This window comes from Sitophilus oryzae, unplaced genomic scaffold (assembly GCF_002938485.1).
Source record: "Sitophilus oryzae breed Bouriz unplaced genomic scaffold, Soryzae_2.0 scaffold_1869_pilon_pilon, whole genome shotgun sequence".
In the NCBI taxonomy this organism is placed as follows: domain Eukaryota; kingdom Metazoa; phylum Arthropoda; class Insecta; order Coleoptera; family Curculionidae; genus Sitophilus; species Sitophilus oryzae.
This window is the reverse complement of record NW_022146578.1, coordinates 1069689-1087272: the sequence shown is the minus strand read 5'-3', so window position 1 is coordinate 1087272 and position 17584 is coordinate 1069689. Positions and strand designations below refer to the sequence as shown.

Genomic DNA, 17584 nt, shown 5'->3' with positions numbered 1-17584 from the left:
TCTTTGTACAAATAATTGGGATAATTTTAACTTTTATGACTTGTACCCGTATTTTATTGTTTTGTTACTTGACTTTGTTTGTTTGACAAATATGTTTCACTTACTTTGATTGTTTTTTTATTTATAATATTTTTAGCTTCCGGGCCTGAAGATGGGATTGTGATTCTCGAAACATGTTGCTTAAATTGTTTAAATAGTAAAAATTTAAAAGACTGTGTTAAAAGACTGTTTTAAAAGACTGAGTTTGAGTCTACTGTCCCTCAGTAGAGGATTTTAACTAATAATTTCTATTAACAAATGAATTTGGAGATGAAGTAAATCAAGTAGGACTTCTTTAGCATTAGACGATGTAAAGTGAGTAGAATCCGCACACATCCAAGCATATTGTACTTGCAATTTCGACCATACGTTTGGACAACTTGTCTCTAAGAAGAATGAAGGTACGATAGCCCTGTTACGTTTATATATTCCTAGGGTTTACATCAAGTGTCTACCACAAATTCTGTGGCATGCCCATAAATACTCATACCCGTAAATTTTCTTCAAGTAAGAATTATAGATAAGATAATAATTATTTTCTCTCGTTTCATCTTAACAATCGTAACATGCAACAGACGAATCATTAATTGAATTCCTTTATTTGTTTATTTTAATATCGTCATTTACTATAGAAGGTATATAGGGACCAACTCCAACACTTCGTTTTATGAATAAACTTCTACTAAACTTGTTTATTTTACTTTATAAATAAGTCTACTCATTTATGGAATAGACGCTCTAAAGTGTAAACATCTTATTATTGTCGATATAGTATCGTTCCTAGAAATTCTATGCATAGTGAATAAATAAATACTTAAAGTGGTTTGAAGAAATTGCATTGAATCATAAAATAGAAGAAATAGCATCAGCAGAATTCTGTAAATTCATTATATTAAATAAGATAAATTTGCTGGTTTTCGTTTTCCTATATGATATTAAGAGGAATGACAAGGTTATGAAACCATTAAAAATAAAGTCCTCCTACTCTGGGTGCCAGATCACCAAGAGATTATAGGTAATGAAAAAGCAAACGATCTAGCTGGAAAAGGAGCAAACACTCCACTAACTGGACCACTATCCGTTCTGCTTCCCAAGTGGATACCAACTTAAAGCGGAACTCAAGAACCTGGAAGACTCCATCCATAACCTGCAGTAGGAATCGTCCAACGGTCTAAGACACTCGAAAAAATTTCTCAGAACTTACGACCGTAGAAAATCAAAGATTTTCATTGAATTAAATAAGAACAATCTTCAGATTATCACGGAGATTTTAACAGGCCACTGTCTCCTCAATGAAACCCTCAGTAGCAAAGTCAGTAGATTGAAGCTAAGAAACAACGACGAATGGAAGTTCTGTGGGGAAATGCGGGGAAACACCAGAACATCTCATGGGTATTTTAAAGGCACTTTACGTAAAAGATATCAGCGTTTACTTAGTTAGAATAATTCGAGCTTATTTATCTAAAAGATTCGTATAAATAGACAAATATGGAAAAATGTTCCGTAAGGTTCTATTTTTGGTCTCGCCTGGCCGTGAACCTGTTCTACGATAATATTCTTCATCTTCACATGGATTATGGATGTTAGCATCTCTTACGCTGACGATCTGAGTAACTACGAGTCAAAGCCAAAGCATTCTAGTAAACAAAAATCATGGTTGGGGCAATGGTAAAGAATCAGCTGCAAGATGGGACTAGAACTGGCAATTAAAAATCAAAAGCTCTAATACTGACTGGCCGTAAGAAAATATCGTAAATAGAAACAGAAATAGATGTACATAGAATAGAAAGCATGCGAGCAATAAAATTTGATAATTATTACACAAGTTAATAAATCACATGAGAGAGATAATCTATATTAATATATATTCTCTGCACAGATAATATTGGAAAAGAATGTTGTGTCGCAGAAGTTGTAAAATACCTAGTAGAAAGTGAACAAGAGTGGCAGAATGCAGTAGGACTTATGAAATATATCATAACGACAAAGATTTCTGAAAGAGATACATAATCTCTACGAACGCTTACTACAATGAAGTAATGCAAAAGCGGACTCCGTTGCAGATGGTTTTTTTGGTGAGGATTTTCTCTATTCTTCTTCTTTCCTAGATGTCTTATGTAAGATTTTTCCTCAGCACCACACAAAAAAAGCTTCAGATTTGAAGTAATACCTTTAGATGGTTCTAAAATTGAAGGCTGTTCTATAAACAGATGGGTTAGAGTTGATAGGAATACTACCTTGATCGTCCAAGACTATCGATTCGAAGTTGGTCAAAGAATGCCTAAAAAAGCTCAACAAATTAGACAAATAAAATAAAGTCCTCCTACTCTGGGTGCCTGCTCACCAAGGGATAGAAGGCAATGAAAAAGCAAATGATCTAGCTAGAAAAGGAGCGAACACTCCAGTAACTAGACTAGAACAGTTCTGTTTTCCAAGCGGGAACCAAGTGAAAGCGGAACTGAGGAATCTGCAAGACTCCATCAGTAACGTGGAATGGGTGTCCTACAACGGTCTAACACACTTGAAAAAGTTCTTCAGAACTTACGACAGAGAAAAATAAAAAAGGTTTTCCTTAATTTGAGTAAAAACAATCTTCGGATTGTCTAACAGGACACTGTCTCCTCAACGAACACCTCAGTAGGCTGAAGCTGAGAAACAACGGCGAATGCAGATTCTTTGGGGAAAATAGAGAACATCAGAACACCTTATCACTGAGTGCGCCGAGACGACGACCATTCGAGCCATGAACTTTTGTACGGCTGATGTCGAGGATGGAGAGCTGGCCTCTGTGGAGCCCTCTCAGTTATTGGCTTTTGTTAAAGCCCTGAGACTCTATGACGAGTTATAACTCGTTATAACTCAAGAAAGGGGAGCACACAATAGAGATCTGTAAGATCGCGGTGATTAACTCCCCTCCTAAACATTCTACATTCTACATAAACAGATGAGTTTTAGTTGATAGGCCTACTAACTTGATTGTCCAACACTATTTTTCCTAGAATATAGAAAATCGCATGTTAAATTTACAAGCAGTGAATAATTCCAGTAATTGATAGTGCCAATCGTTTGTAGTTTGTTAAGTGGTCCCGCACATGCGTGCAATCATGTTGTTTTGGAGTATTTGTCATCAATAACACCTTATCGCTTTTGATTTCATGTTCATTGCTCCTGCTACATATAGTATACTACAAAATAACTATTTACTAGATAATCTATTTAAGATATAACTTTTGAGAACCCCTTAAAAACGTCTGATCAGCTAGATATATAAAACACGGGCTTGATAAATATATCAGTAATTCATATCGAATCTTTGTATTGTTAAATCAATTGCCTAAAGTTAAAATGCTGCTGTTGTCATTAGTTCTATCATTTTTATTGATGTACCAGGGCAATTGTATTTTTTTAGAAAAGTATACCTCAGATCCCGCGAATTTTGTCAAAAGTGTATTAAATAAAGTTAATAGAAGTGAAATAAGTTTAGAATCCGAATGTCTTTCACAGCTCGGCCAATTCGTGGATAACTTACAAAAATTCGATGATGGACTTTGGGCGTTACGAAGTAAGAATTCAAGTTTGCAGAGTTGTATTTCGGTAAATACACAGAGTTGTATTTTGGTTATTATTAAGGGAGTGTTTATTTATTACTGTATAGTATAGAGAGAACATTAAAATTTGTGCAATTTTAGAGTTCTGAAAAAAAATCATCACAGCCTCTATATTTTACATGCTACAGAGTGATATTGAAAATAGTGCAAATTCAGACCTTAATCATGTATCATACGTCTGACAACATCACAATGTGGCAAAAACTTCATGTTTATAAAACTGTTTTAGCACTTTTAATATTTCCTTTTTTAAAATACTACTTTTTTACGACATTCGCAATTATATTGCTACTTATTATAATATAGTATAAAAGCAAAAATCACCAATTTTTATAGTAGACATCTAAAATTTAATAGTAGGCAATGCAAAACAGTAATTTGGATGTAACCGACAATATCCAAACTTGGATATTGTCTATGTAATACGAGTATAACTTTATTCTTTGAGCTTCGTTCAGAACCTTGCAATTAGTGGTTTCAATTAGGGTAGAAGTTTGTTCCTCTAATTTTAATGCAAATTTTGATTTCGAACCACCCTCTTGACGGAATATAATCAAAGGGCAAAATTATATTTCTCGCAAATTTTTAAGTATAATTAGTGGAGAAGTTAAAAGCTTGGTAACTTTTTCTACTAATTGAAAATGTCTACCACAAATTTTGACGTTCTGAATGCATACATTGAAATTAAAGAATTTGCTGACAAATATACAACCTGTTCTACTTAAAGAAACCAGCCATTGTTCAATATTTTCCAAACGAAATATCAAAAAAAAATAACAAAGCCACTGAATAGCACATAAAAAATTCCAAAAGAATCTGTCATTACCTTTTTAAAACATTTAGACCACTGAAATACTAGGACTACCTGAAAATGCTGAACATTTCTATATCATCGTGTACCATGATAGTCACATTAAACTAAATAAAGGAACTGCAATTTCTATTTTTCTATCTTAAATAATACTTAAACTAAGAACATTTGATAGGATAGGAGATATTAAATAATGTTTTTGGTTAAAGCACGAGTGTTTTAGTGATTGACGCCACCGCAAAATGGCCAGCTGGGATAGCTAAAATAAATTGGGCATGGCTTGGAAGCTTTGACGAATGTTTGGAAATCGAAAGTAAAGCAAAAGATGTTCGAGGAAGCTACTGCCTTATATCAATCAGTCTGGAAAAATTAACCACGATGACATTAAGGGTAAAAATTAATCATTTCTTATAACAATCATTAAATGTAAGATTACGAAATGTATGTACTATACTCTCACGGCAACAAACTAGTAAGTGCAAGTAGTGGATTATAAATTTAAGATTATCAATCAGCTTTTGAATCTTTCAGGAATATATTAAAAAAGTTGTACTATAGTTTCAGTATTATATAGAACATAATATGTACTTTCCAGATTTTTTGTTATACTGACACTATAGTATGACTAATATTATGATCACCTTAAGGGAATCATCCAAAGTAACAAGTCGATTTGTTTAAAGTTTAGTTTACTTCACAATCACCAATCGAAATTTGAACAAATAAAGTAATTTGAGTAAATAAACGTAAAAATCATATTTATTTTTCATACCAACATGGGTCCGATTCTGCTTAGTTTCGTAGCTAGAGAATTCGAATGAAATTTTAAGGGTAAAACAGTTACCATACGTGCACCATATTTTAATGCTATAAAAGTGTCGATATATTCACCAGGGACGTACATATAGGTTATCACTGCAATATTTTTCTAAAAAAGACATGTGCGCCTCTGACTTTCTTTTTCCTTGTTGGCAAAATTGTGCAGGCTGTTTAAGGACAATTAAAAGTATCTTGATATTTTGTCGATTTCGATCTCCTTAATGAGATAAACGCAATTTTATTAATTTGCCTTAATCCAAATGATTTTATTAACTAAACAAAGTATTAAATAAGTACTAAGATTCCTCATCAAAAAATATGAAAAAAGTTCCTATAAACATGGGTACGAAAATGCAGAACTTTAAAGTCACAGTTATGTTATAACTTTAAAAAAAAATAGGGTTTTTGTAATTATCTTAAATATCGTACGTTTTCCCTTCTTCGTCGATTTATTAAAGCAATGGCAACAACGGCTTGTGAAAATTGTGAAAGCAGTCAGTCGGACCTTAAAAAAACACGGGGACGAACAGCGCAGACGGTCCACTCCATGTGAAACAGCAATTAACGTGAACAACACTTACCTAAAAAAATTCTAAATCAGTATGAATTACTAAAATAAACTTGATAATTGACTCATTATTATCTAATCTAATTTTGATCCAGTTATGTGATAAAGTATATAGTAATTGTTTAAATGGTTAGATAATGTATGGCATTAAGCAAAGAAAATATCCACTTTCGATTATCTGTTTGTTGACAAACTCTAGAATGAATAAATAAATATTGCACAAAAGTTTAAAAAATTATACAATAATCTATTAATAAAAAGAATATGTTCATGTGTGGACTTTATAAATATGGTTGCAGAGATCTCTGTGTATCTTTCCGTTCTTTCTAACTTAACTGTATAGAGAATTTATTTGATACTATTAATTTGCAAATAAACAAGCATCAAATATTTTCAGATTATCAATAAAACAAACAGTTATTAGATATATTACTCCAACTGATATAATTTTCACACCCAAAAATTGTTTAGAAAGTAATTACCTAAGTCTGTACTGTATATTTTATAAATTTATTTATTTATCATATTTTATCATTAACCTTTGTATGTTTATTATTATGTATCAAAAACAATCACTGTGAGTCATACGATATCATGAGGATCGTTTGTTTTTCAGAGTTGGCTTGGATCGGTGACATCTTATATATCACGATCCAATTCTATGCTGATTGTCATTGATCGTTGTTTCCAAGCCATCTCAGACATTTTTATCATATTTAGGTATATTTATTTAGTAAATGGATATTTTAGGGTGTCGAACGACAACGACTGATCGCTGATCACAAGAGAAAAGGTCGCGAATTTTCCAATACATCAGTAGTTTCCTTTTTGCCTTCCTTTGGTATTTGTGTTCCAAATAAATGTACTAGTGACATAGAGTCAATTATTGATGCGTTTGATGATTTCACTTCCATGCCATTTGATGTGATGTGTCAAACAAAAGATGACAATGTAGAAATAGATATAGGAGCCATAATTACAATGTAAGCTATATATAGTGTAATTAAGTTAGACATAATTGAAACAAAAAAAATATATTATAAAAACCGGTTGATCAAAAAAAATGTGTCAAAGACAGCTGGAAATGACAAACGATACTAATTTTGGCGAGGTCAATCTCTAGACGTCATTTACTAAAAATTGACATCAAACTTAAAAATTAACACTAATATAGAAATATTAAAAAAATAGGACATTTCTAGACACACAAATATATTTCCGAAAAATTATTGTTTTCTCGAACTTTAGACTACATTACAGACCATTTAAAAATATTTTTTACTAAAATAAAAATAAAGTACAACATTCAGGCCAACTGGCTGTAAGAGCCGTTAAAAAATAAAGAAGAGAACGAGCAATAGAAATTACGTCTAGGGCTTGACCTCGCCAAAATTATAACTGATTGTCATTCCCCAGCCGTTTTTAACGCCGTTTTTTATGTATATGTCAAACTCCTACTTACAATTCAGCTATTAGGGCAGACATTATTAGGTTATTTGAGTTTATCTATTATATTATACTTATAGTAGGAGAAATATACAGGTTGATCGATTTTTTGAATATTTTGAAATTTTACACTGTATAATTTAATCTTTATCTAATTTTCTAACCCTTTCTGCCTTGTTGATTTTCGTAAAGCAAAAATTAATAGTTTAATTAAATTATAATTATACCGGGTGCGTCTCAAAAGTGGCTCCCACCTATAACTTTTTTTATTTTTTCAGATAAATAAACTAAAATTGGTATGTTAGTATATGACTAGGATTGATTGACGTATTCGGTTGTTTTCGGTCACTTCCCGTTTCACCGGAAATGAATACAACTTTTGATTTTTAAATGGCGCCTTCGATATTTTTTTACTTTATTCGATAGAAATTCGATTAAAAAATACAAAAAAATCTGAATAGACATATCATATGTCAACTTTTGACATTTTCGCTTAAAGCAAAAATCGTATTTTAAATTTCAATCTGGAGTTTCATGGCTGCGTTAAAAATACTAATTTTTAATCAAGGACCCTTGGAAAAATAGATTTGATCATTTAATGTTTTTAGTGTCTTATCCTGGCCGGTTAAAAGATGCCCAAATCGTATTTTAATAATATCTCAATTTTTTCAAATAGAACGATGATGGCTCATTAGTATATTTGAAAAAAGCATTTTTTTACGAATAATTTGGTACCACACACTTGGTATTTCGAGTCAAATTATCGTTACGAATCGCATATTGCAATTTCAAATAAACGATATTCGAAAATTTCAAAAGTTGACATATCATTCTATTCAGAGTGTCATTTTCTATCGAATACAGTAAAAAAAATACCAAGAGTGCCATTTAAAAATCAAAAGTTGTAGTCATTTCCGGTGAAACAGGAAGTGACCGAAAATAATTGAATATGTCAATCAATCCTAATTTATGTCATATACTAACATACGAAATTTCGATTTTTGATCTGAAAAAATAAAAAAGTTTTAGAGGTGAGCCACTTTTAAAACGCACCCAGAATATAAAAGTGTAAATGAGAAGTATCTTTAAGCATATTGATTTCCTTATTCAGTTAATGATCTTTATTTCTCTGCCATATCTCTCAATTATGACCAATATATGTTTTTTGATTTATGAGCATATAATGAATTTATATATGAATGTAAATAACATTAACGAATATTTTTCAGAGGATTCTTTGGAGCATTTATCGCTCTAATGTTATTATCTACAGCATATGACACATATTACCAATTTCAAAAACAAGGTAAGTTGATGCTTAACATATACTCAAATATCAGAATTATTATAATGAAACAATTAATTAAGAAATAATGTTAAGGTACAATGTAGCCAAGAATAATTATTATGATTGATTAAAACAAAAATTTCTTTTAAGATAAATTTGAAGATAATAAGACCAAGGACAGTCATTGGTCAATCATATTGTAATTATTTTTAAATTGAACCACTCAATTTTTGAGTAGATATTTAGGTCTAGTATAACTATAAGTTTGCCATAATGCCATCTTGAAAATGTTCTTAGCCGACTGGCTACCATCATAATTATTATACTGTAAATGTTTAGAGTTCCAAAGTACGTTTTACTAAGAATTTTCATGTTATTAATACGGACTCGTGTACTTGGCAAACATTTGTTATTGGCAAACAGGGTTCGGCAAAAGTGCTTTGGTCATCTGTAGCTCCTATAATAAACAACTTTTCTACGAGAAATTTTCTATAAGTACAAACCTGAAGTATGTATTAGATACATCCTAATGATATCATGAAAATATTTTAACTTCTACAGGGTGACTCAAAAATGTGTGAGTGGATCGGAATGTTTTTTTTAAATGGAATACATTCTATATTATTATTATTACATTGTTGGCATCCCTCCTGATCACTTTACATGATCCTAAGATATTATTAAATATGTTTTTGTAGTTTCAGAGGTATTAATAAATAAATAAAAAAATATATATTTTTTAGCCATTTTTAAGAAAAATATTAAAAATACAATAAATGCCCTGAAATAAAAACTATATATTACGTACTATACGTTACATACTTTAGATTTGCACTTAATACACATACAAAATTTCTGAGTTGTTTATTACAGTAGCTATATAGGTTAGCTACAGATGTCTAACACACTATCGCCTGACCCTGTATGCCATTAACAAATGTTTGCCAAGTACAGAAGTTGTCAGAGCCTGGTTTGAAGTTGAATACCTGAATAATATTTTTCGACGGAACCACAGTAATTTTAATGCCATCAATGAGAAAAAAATTACATTTATTTTATACCTAGAAGATGCAATAAATAATAAAATTTTTGAAATTTTAGTTAAACCACATCCAATTCTGGCCTCATTTTCTGTATATAGTAACGGAAAAAGCCTTTTCCACATAGCAAAGAAAACAGAATTATCTTGTTTAAACGGAATCAGATTTCTCAGCATGATGTGGGTTGTACAAGGACATGTAGCATCCATGGCGATAGTTAGTCCCTTAGATAATCTGTATGACATTTTTGAGGTAGGTATAATGAAAAAAAATTCATGCATACATGTGGCGGATTCATCTCTCCAAAAAATCCTATATCGGTATTTCGCCACTGCAAGAAAATCTACAAAATAAAATAGTTACTTTTTTTTGTTACTTTTTACTTTGTTTCTGCTGCGTTAATCCAACGGAGACTACTTGTCAGCAGTTAGGTTTACTGAAAAACAAATTTGCCTAACGAACAAAAAAATGCTTAACGTTTCGGAAAGTTTATCTCTTTCCATCGTTGGAAGCAAAAAATACAAAGGATAAAGAAAAAAAACTATTTAAAATATTTAAATGCAACTATTCGAAAAAAAAGGTTTAATTATAATTTAGTTGAAATCACCTCAATTACAAAATAATATTTTGTTTTTTTTTCAGTATCTGCAACAAACCAGAAGTTTATTTTACGTAAGTGGGACCTTGTCGGTTGATTCCTTTTTCTTTTTATCAGGATTTCTTCTAGTGTATGTTTTCATGAAATCGATGAAAGCTGGTACTAAATTCAATATAATATATTTTTATGTTCACCGTTACCTTAGGTTAGTATCCTTACAGTAGTTATTTGAATATAGATCTATTTTAAATAACTTCAAATAGCACACTTAAATATAAAGGACTTAAACATATAATAGGTATCTGTTCTAAACTTAAATTTAGTAAAACTTAATTTTATAATAATGCCTATACAGTAGTAGAAGTGAAATATTTTTGAATTTATCAATATTTAAATTTACATGGTAGACACTTACACCTTTCTTATTTGCGGTTAGACTATCATTAAAAATCTCCCACAAAACAATCTACATTACTTTGACTCTTAAACACGCTCTACACTATTCGGAGAATAGAACGAAATAGGCCACGATCGCGTTTTGTCACCTAACTTCGTCGCGTTTCTGCTTATCTCCGGTTGTCTTGACCAAAACTACTATCTGTACCCGAGGCAAAGGATTTTTTTCATAAATCTCAGTGAAATAAGTAAATCTAGACGTTTCTAAAATATCTGTTGTTACGATGATATTTCGTTAATTACATCTCGTTTTTTGTTGATATATATTCCAAAAGATTAATATTTGAACACGCGTTTATAATATGTAGAGTAGATATTTAAGAACGTTTGTTTACGCGGCCTTAATTGATTAATACAACAGTAGTATTATTTGATGAGTAATACGGGCAACATCATCAGTATATCGAACTGATTGGGAAAATTATTGATTAACCCGATGTTAATAAAAAACACTTTTATATATAATAATAACATGGTTTGATATAAATCCATTCAAAAATAAGAAATAATTAGACGATTTTTTTAAATACCGTGAATTATAACCTATAAAAGACGGACCGCCAGAATAGTTAGTCACTGCCTATAGTGCCTTTTGCCCAGCAGTTTTACAATTTTAAGTTTTGGAATTATATTTTTTTACTATATTGTGTGTTTTTGCAAAATGTTCTACGAAATATTTCCAGAAATATTTCGTAAAACATATCGGGGATAGTGTAGAGGCTGTTTAAGGAAATCTACAAAATAAAATAGTATTTTTTTGTAAACACCAAACATTTAAAATGAAATTTAGTAAACTAAATGTTAATATTCTGATAATTATCTTTAAATGTTAATTTTAGACTGACGATACCTTTTATACCAGTAATACTAGTGTTTACTTTTCTTGCCAAATACTTTGGTTCTGGACCTCTATATCCACAAATAGATGCATCTTTAGGGAACGTTTGCAGGAAAAACTGGTGGAAAAGTATATTGTATATACAAAACTTCTTCGGAGAGTACGTTGCGGTACGAATGCAGAAAAACATAATATTTTTTTAGTACAATTTCAATGGTTTTAGTGTAACGAACAAACCTGGTATTTAAATGTCGACTGGCAACTCTACCTTGTCTCTCCTATAATATTGCTCCTTCTATACAAAATACCATTAATTGGAGTACCTCTCATAGGCATAATTTCGCTGGCTTCGATGATCGGAAATTATATCATAACGACACATTATCAGTTGCCTGCCTTATTAAGCAATTTTAGGTATGCCAATTCATTTCACGCTAACTTTCTTATTCTAAAGAGTTAATATCTAACTTCTAGAAACTTCGAGGACTACTTTTTGAAATTCTACGTGCAACCCTATACGAGAGCACCTCCATATTTGATTGGAACACTAGTAGGATATTATGTAGCACAAATCAAGATTTATAAAACGGTTGATTTCAGAAAAACACCTAGAGTAAGTATGATCCCAATAAAAGTGTTTAATAAGAAATAGTTAAATTTACAAAGGTTGTTCTACAGAAGAAATAGAGAAATGCATTGGTATAGCAAAGAAAGAATGAAAAAGGTTATATTGCTAGATAAACACACACTAGATAATAGAAAGAAACAAAATAATTCATTCTTAATAAATTCTAGCTCTAATCCTAACCTAACCTAACCAAATCATCAAATTACCAATGAAAAATCTGCAATTTGGCTAGCAAGTGTTAAGTATGGTATGTGGAGCAGTTTTTGTTTCTTGCTCGACAGTATAAATATATTTGAAAGTAGTTCCAAAAGAAATTTATTCTTATTTCTTAATTTTATAACATAAAGGAAATAATTATTCACAATTCATTTATCATACAATAAATTTATTAACATGTATTCACATAAATATCTTCTTGGACTTATTGTCTTTAATTTGGTTACTCTGATAAGTCTACTCAGCAAAATTATATAAAATTGTAAAACAGATTTATAGTACACCAGCCTGAGGGAAATGTTATCTTTCTTAATTATTCCATATGTAAAAAAATTAAAAAAAATTTGGGGAGTAGCCAAACAAATATTAGGCGTTTAATTAAAAAAACAAATCTGGAACTACTCTAAGAAGCGTCTTGACAAAAATAAAACCGGAAATATCTAAAAAAAAAGTGCAACCATCAAATATCTTCTAAAGACAGCTAGCCGTTAATTGGAGAAACAAATCGTCGTCTACAACTTATATATACAGGGTGAGTTTTCTACGATGTTCTCTATGGGTATCTCGGAAACTACTACGGAAACTACTGGTCGGAAGAGAGAGAATCGGTTAAATGGGGAAAGAATTGCAGTTTTGTGGGATCATAAATATGCGCCTTTTAGATTTTTTAAAAATTTCATCATGGCTTACTAGATATTTCGAAAAAAAACAAATTTTGGCTATTTTAATAATGGTCCCTAAATCCATTATAATACATTTTAGACAAAAAAATTTCAGGTAAAAGTTGTAGATGATCACATCCTTAATGAGATTCTGTTCTTCGTCTTTTTTTAAAGCCTGTCATTTTTGACATATGACACTAACTTATGTTTTTTTAAATGGAAACCATAGTTGGCCATGACTTCATAAAAAGCGCCATTTTTTAAGCTTTATTTATCGATATAAGCTATAATATGGGTTTTTTCAAAAATTACTGAGTTATAGCCAATTCTTATCATTTTTAAACAATTTCACTTAATAAATTGTACTGAAGCTGTGGTTGGTTCCTTGTGAAACATCGTTGAAATATTAGTATTTTAATAAAGCACGCTTTTAGATGTTTCAAAAAACTTTTAATAAGAGTAACTTTAACTCAACATATATGTTTCGGCTTGTTAGGCCTTTTTCAAGAGTTATATATAACAATATTTTTCAAGAGTTATATATATATACATAACTCTTGAAAAAGGCCTAACAAGCCGAAACATATATGTTGAGTTAAAGTTACTCTTATTAAAAGTTTTTTGAAACATCTAAAAGCGTGCTTTATTAAAATACTAAAATTTCACTTAGTTAGCCATGGAAACAAGTCCAATTGTCTTTGCTCTCAGAAATATCAAACTGTCACATCCAAACTTTGTAAATTAAAATAACCAAAAATTGTATATATAAATTTTTCAAATAAGTAGTAAAGCGGGTAGGATTGGTTCAACTTTTCTTGGCCATACATTTTCGAGGATACGTTACATACGCTTTTTAGAGAACGGTTTTCAAGACATGTTAGAAAAGTTAAATTTAGAGACTCGCGCATCAATGGAGTCGAGGTTCCAACATGTCTTTCATTATAACACTCCGCCCCCCCCCCATAATGAGAAAAATGTTAAAGGTTATTTATATCATAATATCATAATTATTCAAACTCAGGGATAGGAAGAGGTGGACTAATTGCATGGGCCTCCTCGATCAACTGACCTATCCATTTTAGATTTTATGCGGTATATTTTTTGAACATTTTCTAAAATAAATTAAAGTGTAGGTATGTAGTGATATTATTTTCTTAAGTTTTAGTTTGTGTAATGTAAATCATAAAGAACCGTTTAATAAAATATTCTGTCTTTTTGTAAGTTATAAATTATAATAATTAAATAAATAACAGAATAAGAATACCATACAAACTAAGTCAAGAAAAATAAGATTGGCTATAACACAGTAATTTTTCGAAAAAAACATATTATAGCTTATATCGCTAAAAAGCTTAAAAAATGGCGCTTTTTATGAAGCTATGACCAACTATAGTTTCCATTTAAAAAAACATAAGTTTGTGTAATATGTCAAAAATGACAGGCTTTAGAAAAAAACGGAGAGCAAAGTCATATTAAGGATGTGATTATCTACAACTTTTATCTGAAAACTTTTTGTCTAAAATAGATTACAATGGAATTAGGGACCATTCTTAAAATAGCCGAAATTTGTTTTTTTCGAAATATCTAGTAAGCCATGAACTTTTTCAAAAATCTGAAAAGCGCATATTTATGACCCCACAAAACTGCAATTCTTTCCCCATTTAACCGACTCTCTATCTTCAGTAGTTTCCGAGATACCCATAGAGAACATCGTAGAAAACTCACCCTGTATAAAGGGGATCTAGTTTAAGTATTTAATACTCATTTCCAAATACAGCCTATTGCTGCCTTCCCGTTACCCTACGCCACACAACTCGATTTAGAGCGTCATCAGCTTCTAGAATTCCATTGCGTCCTTAACCGTTCCGTTCCAGGATTTTCTAAAAATAAAATAGAAATCAATGATTTCTATTTTATTTTATTTTATATATTCTGAATCAGTACCACATATTCAGTACTATGTAGATTGATCACTCGCTGAAGTATATTAGCTCACTAGCTGTAGGATTTAGATGAATTAAAACTAGTTTTACGAAAATTTAGGACAATACCAGTTCATCCGTTTCTACCACTTTCCAAGAAACATTTATTCACTATTTAACTTTTATATCATTTTTGAAACTTTCAAGTCAAATAATGTACACATCCATAAAAGGTGATACGAACAATGTTACTTTCATCTATTTTTAACAGGTACACGGTAGTTTCTTTGTACTAAATATGAAAATTCTTAATCAATTAAAACTGATTGATTTTTAATTAAAAATTGTTTTTGTCACTTTTCAAAGCTTTCAAATATACGAATTATTGAATTGAAAAAAATACTCTCAAATAGATTTTTAGTAAATGTTATGCTCCACAAGAATCCGCGATGTAATTTTTTTTATCGTAAACCGTTTCAAAGTTATGGTACTTTTAATGGAAAAATATTTTTTTTTACGTGTTATTTAAATGAAAAAGTTTGAATGGTTCACCGACACCCTTTAAAAGTGAGCTAAAAATCCTGTCTTCCGGGGATATTTTTTCTCGGTTATTAGGTTCATTTTAACCCATAAATTCCATAGGTTAGTTTTTAGCTCACCCTAATCTACAACAATATTGATAGCAATAATATTAAAAGACTAATTTTTTAGATCGTCATATATGGCCTTTGGGTTACAATTTTGGCAGTCATGCCCATTTGTGTATTTGCTGGGATGGAACAATTAAATAATGCTGATTACAATGCCGTTGCCAATTCACTACACAATGCCTTGGTAAAACCAACCTGGGCTCTCTGTTTAGGATGGATAGTTATAGCTTGCGCCAACGGATATGGAGGTTAGTAGATTTGAATTCGGTAGAGGCATATACAATAGTAAAAATTATATATTAAATATTTAACTCTCATTAAATGTATAATTAGTGTTTCTATGTCTTAAAATATTTTTGTGAAGCTTCCAGAGTCGTTATGATGGATTTCAAAGATATCCAATTTCCTATATTGAGCTACCCTGTAGAAGTTAAAATATTTTCTTGAAATGCATCCTAATACGTACTTTAGGTTTGCACTTAAACAAATTTCCCAAGTTTTTATTCTAGAAGCTACAGATGCACGACGCACTATTGCCGGATCCTGTATAAAGTTTCTTTCATACCTAATAGTTTTTATTCTTTTTAGGTATAATTGATGGTTTCTTATCACTACCAATTTTCCAAGTTCTTAGTAAATTCACATATGCTATATATCTGCTGCATTACGGATTGGCGAATATTATTATGGCAAATGCAAAAGGTCCAATACATTTTTCGGAGTTCAATTTAGTAAGTTTTTTCTTCCCTATTGTTCTCATGTTCTAGTTTTCAGATTTAAACTTATTACAATAATTATTGTGTTATTAATATATCAATAAATAGATTTTTTTTTCTTAACCATATCCTTATAAGGACATAAGGACACAACGGCATAGACATTTAAATTGTATTATATTAGCAAAATAAAAACATTAATTCTCCATCTCTTTCGCTAACTATATTATCATTATTAGTAGATAATAAAAACTGATGATGCTAACATGGTTAGCGATCTGCTCATCCAGTGTTAGGAGTAAGGTTTTGAGATTTGTGGTGAATTAGTGTTTTTATTTTGCTGTTGTAACATTAAAGGTTTCAACTCCCAAATGAAATCTTTTACTTTACCTAAATATTTTTTCATATTTCAATAACAACAATCATATAACACAATCAAACAATATCTTAATTTTTTATATATTTTCAGCTATATTCCTTTTGGTCTCTGTTTATGCTGTCATTTGGTTTGTCCGTTTTTTGGGTCCTTGCATTTGAATCTCCAATAGTTATATTAGATAAATATTTATCAGGACGTGGTAGATCGAAATCTCATGTAAGTAAACTGTTCAATCAAAATAATAGAAATATACTAAGAAATTTTATTTGTTCTAGAATACCAATAAGGTCGGAGAAGGAAACTTAGGAGAAGTTGAAGTTGGAAAGAATTAAAAATAGGCATAGTTTTTTTTTATTTCCACGTTTCAAACATTTATTAGATCTACTTATTTCATATTTATTTTTATGCAATAAAAAATACACTTTTGTATATTATGTGATAATTAATGTGTATGACTTTTTACCTATTAATTACCATGTCCAATTATACGTTATAAACTCTTTATAACTCAATAGTAGTAATAATAATAAGTCAATTCACACACAAATATCATCCACCACCCATAGTCAAAAATAATAATTTCAAGATATACTGGGATAAAACAATCTTAACAAATAACACCGTTAGAAGTAACAGACTATATGACTATAAATAAGATTTAAAAATCCGTTTGCCAAAAATAAGCTTTTTACGTCAAGCAGTTTAAGCAGAATCGTGGTTAAGAAATTACCCAACTTTTGGGAACACCCTGTATAATTTTTTAAAACATTTCAAAATATGTAAAAAAACCAAATAAATTATGCTTGTCCAAGCGTTTTCCCGAAAGACTAACCGTTTTTTAAATAACAAATATTGTAATATTTGAGGGGCGTTTTACCCGCTTGAAATTTGAGATTCGAG

At 30.5% G+C, this 17584-nt stretch overlaps 1 protein-coding gene across 3 annotated transcripts; it reads left to right on the top strand.

Annotated features, from left to right (window-relative positions):
* Positions 1 to 3188: 3188 nt before the first annotated feature.
* Positions 3189 to 17126, top strand: LOC115883301 (nose resistant to fluoxetine protein 6-like). Of its 3 annotated transcripts, none has more exons than XM_030901642.1 (13): positions 3189 to 3601; positions 4682 to 4848; positions 6596 to 6828; positions 8521 to 8597; positions 9681 to 9871; positions 10262 to 10422; positions 11513 to 11681; positions 11735 to 11925; positions 11986 to 12124; positions 15651 to 15837; positions 16178 to 16320; positions 16775 to 16900; positions 16960 to 17126. In XM_030901642.1, the coding sequence occupies exons 1-13, from the start codon at positions 3385 to 3387 to the stop codon at positions 17014 to 17016; spliced, it is 2058 nt and encodes a 685-aa protein (XP_030757502.1). In that variant the 5' UTR covers positions 3189 to 3384; the 3' UTR covers positions 17017 to 17126. The 3 variants fall into 3 exon arrangements, with proteins under 3 accessions (XP_030757502.1, XP_030757503.1, XP_030757504.1); XM_030901643.1 differs by having other exon boundaries at positions 16775 to 16904; XM_030901644.1 differs by having other exon boundaries at positions 3503 to 3601; positions 4668 to 4848.
* Positions 17127 to 17584: the final 458 nt, after the last annotated feature.